The sequence below is a fragment of the Bacillus rossius genome, chromosome 5 (assembly GCF_032445375.1).
Source record: "Bacillus rossius redtenbacheri isolate Brsri chromosome 5, Brsri_v3, whole genome shotgun sequence".
Lineage (NCBI taxonomy): Eukaryota > Metazoa > Arthropoda > Insecta > Phasmatodea > Bacillidae > Bacillus > Bacillus rossius.
Window position 1 is genome coordinate 84,523,059 of NC_086333.1, and position 11,930 is coordinate 84,534,988.

General features: G+C 40.6%; 1 protein-coding gene across 1 annotated transcript; it reads left to right on the forward strand.

Annotated features, from left to right (window-relative positions):
* Nucleotides 1-1,251: 1,251 nt before the first annotated feature.
* LOC134532175 (prostamide/prostaglandin F synthase-like) lies at nt 1,252-7,707 on the forward strand. Its single transcript, XM_063368561.1, has 4 exons — nt 1,252-1,384; nt 2,754-2,958; nt 6,847-6,962; nt 7,292-7,707. Exons 1-4 carry the CDS (start codon nt 1,331-1,333, stop codon nt 7,517-7,519), a joined length of 603 nt encoding a protein of 200 aa, XP_063224631.1. The 5' UTR covers nt 1,252-1,330; the 3' UTR covers nt 7,520-7,707.
* The last annotated feature ends 4,223 nt before the right edge of the window (nt 7,708-11,930 follow it).

Consider the following 11,930-nt stretch of genomic DNA (forward strand, 5'->3'; position numbering starts at 1 on the left):
CGGTTTTCCCGCGTTTCACATGGTTAGGCGCAAGGCCGCAGGGCGGTCTCGCGCTCAGTTACTGTTCGGGGCTCGAAGGGGTCGGACGCTCCGCGAACGTCGGGTCATCAGCTCTAGCATCTCTTCAACATTTCAGCAATAGTGTAAGTTTTCGGAAACCTTTTTATTAACTCGGCACCGACCCCAACCCAGTCGCACGATATTTCGTGCGGCTCTTAATTAATTTAAATTCTTCCCACCAGGGAATTTTACTTTTCATACGTAATCCATGTCCAGTTTAAGGACCGCGTAGTAGTGGTACGCAGTTTTCGGCTAATGAGCCAATTAATCGTTATCGTCGTAGATCCTCCATATAAGTGTTGAGAATAGCACTGACTAACTTTCGTCTTGTAACTTTCTCCGTTTTATGTGCAAAGTGTAACGTGTATTTTAAGTGACTAACTTTTATTTGTAGGAACTTTTGCGTGTACGTCTTCAGTCGGCGTACCCACGTCCTGGTTAGAGACGTTAATATTTAATAGCAGGCTAGACTGCAAACCATTCTGAACATAGAATCTTGCCTGCGTATTCACGTGCTGGCCTAAGTTTCGGCAACAGCCATTCATTTACTTGCTAAACCTTTCATAGGGACGTGAAGCCACTGTTTCAGCTCGTCAATATAACTTTGCAATCTATCTTGGTCGCGCGAACCGTCACGTTTAGAGATACACGTGTCTTAGCGGTCCGACAACAGACGCGGCCAGTCTCGGGGCGTATGAGTGTATTGATACTGAATAAAGTGCAGTGTCATATAAACCGTTTTCCATTCATTTACGAGGCGTCCTGGGTGGCCTAAACAGCCCAGGTAACTTCTGAACGTAATCTTCAAACTCCGAGACGCGCTCCTGCCTGCAGCCACGAGGCCGAACCCCCGTTAAAAACCCTGAGATATTTTACAACACTAATAATTAATTAAAAAGCTAAAACAGGCAGCGGGAGTGGCGTCAGTAGTTTCTAAAAAAATAATTTCAGTACTAAGTGACAGTTATTTCACAGTGGAAACTATTGGTAGCAATCTGTAACTGTTAACTTGGGCATTAAATTGTCATGAAATGTACTTAATGAAGACAATATTTATTTTTAAACGATAAAAAAATGTTATGGCTTAGAGTAATTGTTTTCAATAAAATGGCGTATTCAAGGTTCTGGCCATGGAGTTATGTTTTGCAAGTTCTGGCTGTAGGATGCAGCTAAGCTCACGAAGCCATTAGATACACGCCTTCTTTCCGTGCGCGGTACTTAGTGCAATTTTGTGTCACCGTTATCTAATGACCTCTGAGATATTTTGAAAATGGATTTAAGTAAAGTGGCAAAAGTTGCATTGAAAAATGTTCGGTCAGGAGAGGTATGGCATTTTAAGAATATAATTGTTTTGTTTCTAAAATCTTTTCATCGAGTTCTTTATTGCATTATTATATATACGAAATTTATAGCTGACCCCTAAGTAACTGAAGATAAAATTTAAAAGTTGTATTTATTTCGAAATAATGTTAATTAAACAACGTAACATGTTTTTGGCATCTAAAACAACACATTTTTGCTTTCCTTTGGGGGCATTCCGATATTACAAGCAGTTTTTATTTTTACCGGTAAATGATTTCATAATAAGAAGTTATGTAACACTTCTTAGAACATTTTTTATGTCGCTCCTACTAAGTTCATTAATTTGATCCCCCAGTGCCGTATGATGTTTGCTATTAAGGGGAATGAATTTAAAAAAATTCACTTAAAAAATTTTTTAACAATTTTTTAACTTAAACAGGTTTTTGAAATGATTTTTTAATCATCCATGAAAGCAAAATCACACATTTCAATTCAGACAGGAATTACTTTATAATTTAACTTTTGAAACATGATTAAAAATCAATCATATTACTCTTAGTTAAAACAATTAATTTAAAGGAGTACAGAATTATCCAATTATTTTACAAAAATGGTACTCCAGAGTACAGTTGGAGAAAATTTTTAATAATTGTCATGTCCATTGTATGTAATTTGTCGTTAATCCAGCATTCATCACATCCTGTGAGCCGGCACTGACCAGCCCCACGGTGTGTTCTGGCAGTTGGTCTCGGCCCAGCAGCAGCACTGCGCTGCCGACGCTTGGAGTTCATCATTACATTGACATCCTCTAACCTCGCAAACTCCACTCATTCGTATTGCAGTGTCCCCAAATGTGCCCGATTTAAGACCTTTCTGTGTTTGTTGGTTCTGAGAAGTTTTTATGATAATACAACAATGTTACATGGCATAGTGAACCTTAAATTTAGTTAAAAACATGTAATATGTAGCGTTTGACAAGTTTATTAACTGTCAACTAATATTTCTTCTATATTAATTTGTGACCTTATTGCAAGATATAATACCAGTACTTTTTGATACAAAAATCTAACAATATTTTTTGTGTGTAGTATAGAAGTAATTTTAACTATAGTCACAATTACTCGGATGAAAACTGTTCAGAGTATGTTTGTGTTTGGATGAGGTGCAAGGTGTGCTAAGCAGATGCCCCGGGAGGATGGTGGGGCCAGCAGGGCAGTGACCGGCTGTGTTGCCGACAGGGCAGTGATGGGCTGTGTTGCCGGCAGGGCTGTGACCGGGCTGTGTTGCTGGTAGGGCTGTGATGCCGGCAGGGCAGTGACCGAGCTGTGATGCCGGCAGGGCAGTGACCGGGCTGTGATGCCGGCAGGGCAGTGACCGGCTGTGTTGCGCAGGTGCTAGCCATGGAGGAAGTGTGGAAGGAGCGCACGACGGTGTTCATCTTCTTCCGCCGCTGGGGCTGCCTGTTCTGTCGCCTGTGGGCGCGTGAGCTGAGCGAGATCGCGCCCCTCCTGCGGGACAACAGCGTCAGCATGGTGGGGGTCGGGGTGGACGAGGTGGGACTGCAGGAGTTCGTGGACGGCAAGTTCTTCGACGGAGGTACGCGCCCGTCCTCGCTTGCCGTGTCCGAGGTGTATCTTCTTTAGAGTCGAGGCAATGATATTATCAAAGCTAACCAAGAGTATGTAACAATAATTACTTGCCAGAAATGCAAATGGCAGCAGATTTGTGAGGCCAGGCAGACAGAAAAATAGAAAACAATTTGTTTCGACTCGGTTTTCAGCCAATAAAGCATTTAAAAAATAATAGTCTTGGTGTTACTTCATGATTTATCTGAAGAATTCAGTAAAAATTGGTGCATGTACTTTTTTACAAAAGTTAGAAGTTATATTTTATTGGCATGATTAAATAAAGCCTATAAGATTTATAATTATAATTCATATTTTAAAAATCAAATTAATTTTGGTTTTGGTACTGCTTTGCATCACAAACATTAACTACTTAATTTATTTTAATACTTTACGTTAAAATACAATTGTATGCCTTTCGTCGAACAATTGTCAGAAATTGGATTAATTTATGATGCAAAGTTGTAGAATTACGTACTCAAACTTATTTGCATTTTAAAATCCATATATATAAAATTTAGAGGAACATTATTTCTGGGAGAAATTTTTCTGTGTAACGTATTCATTGGTATTTTAACATAAATTATAATGTAAGCATTTGAATGTGTTGTGATTTCAAGTGTACAATTATGATAATATTTTTGATTATAATATATTAGTTATAATGTTATAAAGCTTTGATGCAAACTTGATATGCGATATTGAACATTGTCACGATAGGGATCATTGTCTCAATTCCTTCCGTTATCTTAATATTTTATTTTGAAATACGACCGGATATGCAATAAGGAACAATTAGCAAAAATAATACTCACATTCTTAGTGAAATTCCGTAGAAACAATTTCAATGCAGTGATGATTTAATAGTTGGTAGCTGTATCTTGCTTAGTTCACACAGTGCAATCATGGTCCAGGGACGATAGTCCAATTGATTATACAGTCAAACCTCTCTGCAACGACCCCTCACGGTTCCCAGGAATAGGGTCGTAATAGAGAGGGGGTTGTAATAGATGTTTTCCGAAATTTTCAGTTCATTTCAAACCCCCCCCCCCCCCCCCCCCCTAAAACCGCTACTCGCTAAAAACTAAAAATCAGCCGTACAATGGCAGGATGCTGTCACTCACAATGCTAGACGGCTTTGCTTTAAACCCACTTCAACCTTCATGACAAGTCCGTCGCCCTACAGGCCACCTTTAAAGAAAATATGTCAATATACAGTTTATTTTTACTGGTTAGTTTACATGTACGTTTTCTGCTTGCCGTAGTTAAATACACTAGAACCCCAATGTCACGAACCCCGGATTTAACGAAGCAGTGATTTTACGAATACATTCTCGGGAACCGTCAAAAAATTGGACATTTTGACCAAAATGTGAAAATCAGAAGAAGAAAAAAAAAACGAAATGAAAGATCATTAAAATCTGCTAATTTTAACACACAGCGTATTTTTGTGTCGGCTTTAAAACTTCCAATAATGTTCATGTAAGAATAACAAAAAAATAATGGGACATTTCCTTTAAAAATACGGCAGCAGTAGCTTGTGCAACGTAAGTGGGAGCGCGGGAATATCGTCTAGACAGGCTGGCGGCAGCACAGGCGGCGGATGCATGACGTCATACGGCTTACCTCCTTCCCTTGTCCAGACTTCAAGGTTCATCCCTCCCAGGCATACAAACCATCGTGTCTCTCTCCCCCTCCTCCCTCAACGTCCTTTGGCATGTGAAACTGTCAACATCCTTCCTCCCCTTCTCCAAACTGCATGCGACGAAAGCAAGGTTTGTATAGTCCATTTCTGGTAAAATGAAAAATTTTTAAGGGTCCCCGCGACAATTTGAAACAACATTATTTCTGCTGGAAAATCACTGAAACTTCAAAATTTCTTTAATGGAAAAATTTAGCAGGGCCGTAAAAGTATTCATTTTTGCAGCAAATGAACTATACTCGCCCTTCCTGCCGGACAACATTCTCGGCGCGTGATGCATGTAAACTACAGTCGTGTGACGCGCACAGCCACGAAAAACCTACGCGTTTTCCAAACTACACTAGATATCCGCCTGGAGTCTGTTTACGAAAAGCATTTAAGAATTTGTTAATGCCCAACTGGTTCTATTGAGATAAAATGGCTAAAGGAATGTTTTCGAAGTTTTAGGTGTAAAAAACCCGTTACAAATTTCTTGAAAGTATCATAGGGAAATGCATTACACCTTTATCTTTATTTTTCCGCCATATAATGTTACGGTCACCGCTCAAATTTCACAGTTATCTGACGGGAACGAGATGACTGCGCGCCAGTTCAGAGCCTTGCACTTTGAGGTTTTACCGTGCTAGAACTACCATTGAGTGTCGCTCTTATCATCCCGCTTCACTAACACACACGCTGACCAGACGGCGCCCTAAAGCTGATTAGAGGAATTATGTAGAAATGCAAGGCAGGAAATTTTTCCAGCTTATCAACCAGGACCCGGGCAAGTCTTGCCTATCAAGCTTTTCACATTAAAATATAAGAGACTTGTATTGTGTAATTTCGGTGTTATTTAGCAGTTTTTCTTAAAAATCGCTTTTTTCGCATTTTCCATATAAATTCGCGGAAAATTTCGCGATTTTGCAATTCACCATATAATCGTGGCCCTAGTTATTGCTCGCGCGAGAGGTGAGACGTGGAATGTTAGAATTAAGATAAATGCGGGGTAGACAGATGGCAGCCAGTGTGTTTCCTGCGCGGGGAATAAGTGGCGTAGCCTTTTTTTTTTATGCTGGGTGAAGCGACCTTTTTCTATCAACCCACGGGAAAAGATAATTGCTTGAGCTGTCAAAATAAACATCGCTGCGGCAGTTAAAACAAGTCGAGGCGGGCGTGCATCTAGTCGGTCGCTGTGTATTGCCAACCGATAGTAATCAAAATCAAGAGAAATCCAGCAGGTAGCTTTGCCTTAACTGCGTACCACACTAGACACTAGCAAAAAGCTAAACGTAAACACGTTGCCACAAAAACCTTTATCTGCACCCTGCCGGCAAAGAGACGTGGAATGGGGGTTGTTAAGTGCTGACAGCGGTCGACAGGAAGCACTTGGCAAGAGAAACGCAGTAACACGCTACTCACCACAAGAAACTTATTTTCTGTCATATTTTTTTGGATTTACGGCAATTTTTTCACGGTTCCTCGAAATCGGGTTGTAATAGAGAGGTGGTCGCAATAAATGAGGTCGCAACAAAAAGGTTTTACTGTATACAGCTTTAAGTATTAACTAACAACCACACTATTTCTTATTGCTAGAGTGTTAATGTCTGTCCACAAGTTAATCACACCTTCGTCAGTCCATTAGAGCTGGACCCACAGTGGCTCTCTACTGCTCACTCGTCTGCTCGCCCTCTTCACGTTCTCTCGCCGGAGGTCGCATCATCTCGTGTGCCTGTGAAGGTCTCGTAGCCCTCCTGATCTTGTGTCAGATACCATCAACATGTTTAAATTTACAAAAATCTGAACAGATTCAGAGTGCGATAATATCAATTGGCATCTTGTCAAAACTTAGTCAAAGAATTAAAAATCTAATTGGTTATTGTGTCTTCTTGTAAATAATCCTAAAACTCCAGCTTCCACCCACAACAAGGTTCAAATGGTTCGGTAAACCATACTTTATTTTAATAAACTAAAATAATAATAATAATAATGCAGCCAAAATTTAAAAGTGTTTAAATGAAGTTTTCAAAGATTGTTTGAAAAAAAATTCTGAATTGCTGGCCTGTATGGACGAAGGAAATGGGGAAAAAAAACCTCAGTAAGATCGTGTTGTTTGTTGGTTGAGCCTGCGAGTGCCGTGTTGTCGAGTGACTGGTGCGTGGTCGTGTGTTGCTGGGGCAGAGCTGTACGTGGACGTGAACAAGCAGGTGTACAGCGCCATGCAGTTCAAGAGGTTCAACATCCTGAGTGTGCTGGCGTCGCTGTTCAGCAGCGAGGCGCGGGCGGCCACCGCCAAGGTAGCGGATGCTTCAGGCCTGTTATCCGTCGAGTGTCACTTGTGTTGACCCTCACACTGTTTTATAGTTTAACCTAGCAGCCTAAATTATTAGGAATAAAACTCCTGTTTTACACCTTATAATGGGTCATGGTATTTATACGTATGTGCAAGGTCTAGTAAAAGGGGAGATTCATTGAGTTAAAGCTCATTAGTGATTAATAAAAACCAGTTTAATAAAATTTATTTTAAATAAGCAGTTTTATTCCATGTTTATACACTGAATGATTAGTTGATATGATTGCAACTCCAGAGCTTGTGCACCTGGCAAAGAGCGCTGGTCCCTCGCAGGCACGGGCCATGAAGCTGGGCGGAGACCTGCGCGGGGACGGCCTGCAGAACGGGGGCGTGCTGGTGGTGTCGGCCGGGGGCAAGGAGGTGCTGTACCGGTTCCGGCAGGAGGGCCCCGCGGAGCACCCCCCCAACCTGGCCCTGCTGCGGGCCGTGGGACTGGAGGCCCTGGCCCCTCCGCCCGCCCAGAGCACCCCGGCCCCGCCGCAGTGTCCCGGGGACGCCTAGTGCCTCCACCCAGCAGTTGACTTGTACAGATCACAACTTTTGTCTTGTCTGTGCTTCCTTGGTACAGATCCTGTCACTTGTCACAGTGGACATATTTGCATCCTTACCTGTGTTGCACCAATGTGAAAGACTGAATTGTATTGATTGAGAATGTATTTTTATTTTTGCCAAATATATACTGCTTTTAATTGTTTCTAATTTATTACAGTAAACCTTGTAACCAGTACAACTGTTTACAGTTATTATTATTATTATTATTATTTTATTATTGTAACATTAATTGTATATTTCATGAGCGAATATTATGTATTTAAATGTTTTATTGTAAAGAGGACAACCAAGGTATAACAGATATAACACATCTTATTGCCATAGACACACACTTTTAACTTCAGGGTCTTCTAAGAATTATTCTTTGGAAACTTTATTCATTTGGTCTTAGTTCGATACTCTTACACTCTTAACATCCAAGTTTTTATTTCACTATGCAGCTTATTCTGTTTGCTGATAGCTATAGCTCCTTGGTTGCTAGGGACTGAAAGTAAATACGTAGTTATAAGGAGGAAGAAGAGAGACGCCATCGCCATCTTGCAGCGGGAAGACGTTTCTCAGGCTGGGGTGAACCAAAGCCTTGGTTGCCGCCCGAGAAATAGAAGATTCGCGTCATCCGCGATCGTGTACTACTTAGAATTCTCCTCTCTACGAGTTGGGAGAATTGTATCTGGACTAAATAAGTCCTAAATAGGGAGTATCGGCGACGTCGAGTGCCAACTTCCGCGTCGGTCCCGTTTTCGTCCCGTAGTGGTTCCAGACAACTGAGGTCAGCGCCAGCTGCGATCGGCCACGACGATTGGTGAAACCGATCCAGAGTAAACCAGACTTTCTAGGACGAGAGGGAAGTCGAGTCTTCAGCCAGATACCCGGCTACCTCAGACCTTCTGTAGTTACCAATTACAGCTTACAGCGTCCAGTGTTCCAGTGTAGCAGCAGACCACCTGGAGGTCCTGTGAAGAGAGCCTCAAGCCTCCGACAACGTATAGCTAGACCCGGCATGGTATTCAATGTGTTCCAGTGACGTCATTTGCATCTAATTACCGACACCTAGGTTTGACACCTTAGTTCTCGCTTAATCACATGTTAACCGTAACTTCACACCCATATTCAAGAACCCATTAAAATCATATGTTTTTCAGTTATTATTATTTCATTTACATGCAAATTTCCACTATTCACCCAACACTACTAAATTTCCTTTTTATAATTACTCTCTGGACAGTAACACAGGGCAGTGACGTGCTAGCTGGACTATCAGTCTGGGCAGACCATCCAGTAGCAGCGTTCCTGGTATTTACTGCGACGAGGGTAGGCGCCAAGAACCCCATGAGAACACACATCAATAATTAGAGTGAGTTGAATACCATATAATACAGAGCAAGGAGATTTATTAGAGTGGCTACCTCAACTAGGGGCCAGCAGCACAATGTTTTAACCACAACCTCTCTGAAACGACCCCTCACGGTTCCCAGGAATAGGGTCGTAATAGATGTTTTCCAAAATTTTCAGTTCATTTCAAACTCTCTCTCTCCCCCCCCCCCCCCCCCCCCCCCCCCCCAAACCACCACCACCAAAAAAAAAAAAATTCTACTCGCTAAGAAACCAGCCCTACAATGGCAGGATGCTGTTACTTACAATGCTAGACGGCTTTGCTTTAAACCCACTTCAACCTTTATGACAAGTCCGTCGCCCTACAGGCCACCTCTAAAGAAAATATGTCAAAAGAAGGTTTATTTTTACTGGTTAGTTTACATGTACGTTTTCTGCTTGCCGTAGTTAAATACACTAGAACCCCAATGTCACGAACCCCGGATTTTACGAATACATTCTCGGGAACCGTCAAAAAATTGGACATTTTGACCAAAATGTGAAAATATGAAGAAAAAAAATTTTAAAAAAAATGGAAGATCATTAAAATCTGTTAATTTTAATACACAGCTTTAATACTTCCAATAATGTTCATGTAAGAATAACAAAAAAAATAATGGGACATTTCCTTTAAAAATATGCCAGAGGTAGGTTCTGCAACACGAGTGGGCGCACACGAAGCTCGCCCGGCTGGCTGGCTGGCGGCAGCGGCTTCATGACGCATAAGCTCACCCCTCCCTCCCCACGGTAACATTCTTCAAGCCTAGCTCATCCCTCCCAGACACACAAACCATCTAGTGTCCTCCCTTATAACACCCCAACTTCGCTCCCCTTTGAAAAACCTTCAGCGAGAAAATGCTCATTTCACTCTCCCTTCTGTAAAATTGGGCTATTATGAATGGGGTACTAAAGTGGTGAGGGAGGGGTAGGATCGTTGTAAATATTTTCGGACCCTTCCCTCCGCGGCAAACACGCCCAAGTAAAAGTATGTCAAAATGTCACTTTTCACACCAAGTTAGAGTTCAGTCATCTCTGGCAAGGAATTTACAAGCTTTCAAACTTAAATATAAAAGTATTTTAATGGCAAGGGTCCTATGAAAAGGAATATACCGAATAAAATCAAGCTGCTGTCACCAAAGCAAGCATAAAACGGCCCAATGCGTGGTCGCTTCGTTATAGCTCGCCCGAGAGGCGAGAAGTAGAATGTTAGAAGAAAGATAAATGCCGGGGGGGGGGGGGGGGGGGGGGGGGAGACAGAAGGCAGCCAGTGTGTTTCCTGCGTGGGGAATAAGTGGTGTAGCTTTTTTTTTTTTAAGCTGGGTGAAGAGACCTTTTCCCATCAGTGTACTGCAACATGTTATTTGTTTTGACAGTTTAATTATTATTATTATTTACGATTTATTTATTTTGTTTACTCTATGTCTAATGTTATTCCTTTTCTGAAACGGTAATTATTTTTTATGTGTATCTATGAGAAAGTGACTCTATGGATTTTATCCGGACTATTTGAAATTTGTATTGTTGGACCCCTCTAAGGACTAAATGAACTTTAAGACGGTAAACGGTAAAATTAACGCCGTTATTTTGTAATGTAAATTTTTATTTTAATAATTTTTTATTTAAATTGTACGTGAAATTTTGTAATCTGCGCTATTGTTGCGTGCGGATTTCACGTTTTATTAAGGAAATTATGTAACTGATTTTGGTTTTCGGCCAATCACAGGCCACCAATTGAAAGTTAATTTTACTGGCTTAATTTAAGAAGCTAGCCTAGTAGGAAAGAGAGTTCTATAATGGCCAGCTAAGAGAGCTGTAACTTCGTGACGTCGGCGATAATAAATCCTACGAATTAGCTATTTAGCAGTAGGCATCCCGGATAGAGGATGAAAATTATGTATCTTTAGGGAGTCAAGATACTATTTTAGGATTTATCTAAAAAGATAAATAACCTAGGAGTGTAAAACGTGAGTAAATAAAAGTGCCAAAAATTTGTTTCCTCCACTTATGCACTCGCCACGTAACTCCCGTTTCCCGTCACATCGCCGTCAGAATAAAATGCAAACATTGAATTTTTGATGTAATTTGACATTATCTACGATTTTAATAATATTTTGATACAAATTTAACCGTTTTACACACTATTACATCGACTCAGAGGTCCGACAGATTGAGAGACTCTGCGCTCTACCGACGACATTTCTAACCTTACTAGCCGAGGTAAATTTAATTTAAGAGCCCTAAAAACACATATTAAAACTGTGTAGTTTCGACGAACCAGAATAAAGACTTTTGTTAAAACTTAAATGTGCGCACCATAAATCCTGGTAATTGAAATTTATTTGTGATATATGATGCCAAGTACCAGTTAGGTTTTTGAATATAATTAGTAATTAAATAAATATAATTAATAAGGGTAAACTTTGAATCCATTTTTCATTTGTAATAAATAATTACATATTTTATTTGAGAGTGTTGTGTTATGTTATTTATAATTTCATTTAGCCTAGTGTATATCTATGTATGTTTGTACCTATTTAATTAACACCTAACTGTGGCCTACATAATATCAGCACATACCATCGGAGAGCCACATAAGTAATATCGAATTTTTATTTACACAGCCCAACGTGTTACATGTATGTTTATCTCCATAGAAGTGGGGCCTAAGTTAAGTTTCCCCACAACGGGAAAAGATAATTGCTTGAGCTGTCAAAATAAACATCGCTGCGGCAGTTAAAACAAGTCGGCACTCAGCAAGTGAAACGCAGTAACACGCTACTCACCACAAGAAACTTATTTTCTGTCCGATTTTCTTCGGATTTGCGGCAATTTTTTCACGGTTCCTCCAAATTGGGTTGTAATAGAGAGGTGGTCGCAACAAAAAGGTTTTACTGTATTTAAATGACAGTAGTGTACAAATATATGTTTGTAATGATACCATTCTTTGCTTGAATATTGACTTGTTCCTATTTCTATATGATTTACGATG

Bases quoted from the DNA above. Each gene is read 5' to 3' on its own strand.
- LOC134532175 (XM_063368561.1), top strand. From the start codon at position 1,331: ATGGATTTAAGTAAAGTGGCAAAAGTTGCATTGAAAAATGTTCGGTCA. The intron at 1,385-2,753 runs GTATGGCATTTT...TGTGTTGCGCAG, and splicing joins AAAATGTTCGGTCAGGAGAG to GTGCTAGCCATGGAGGAAGT. The intron at 6,963-7,291 runs GTAGCGGATGCT...GGTCCCTCGCAG, and splicing joins CGCGGGCGGCCACCGCCAAG to GCACGGGCCATGAAGCTGGG.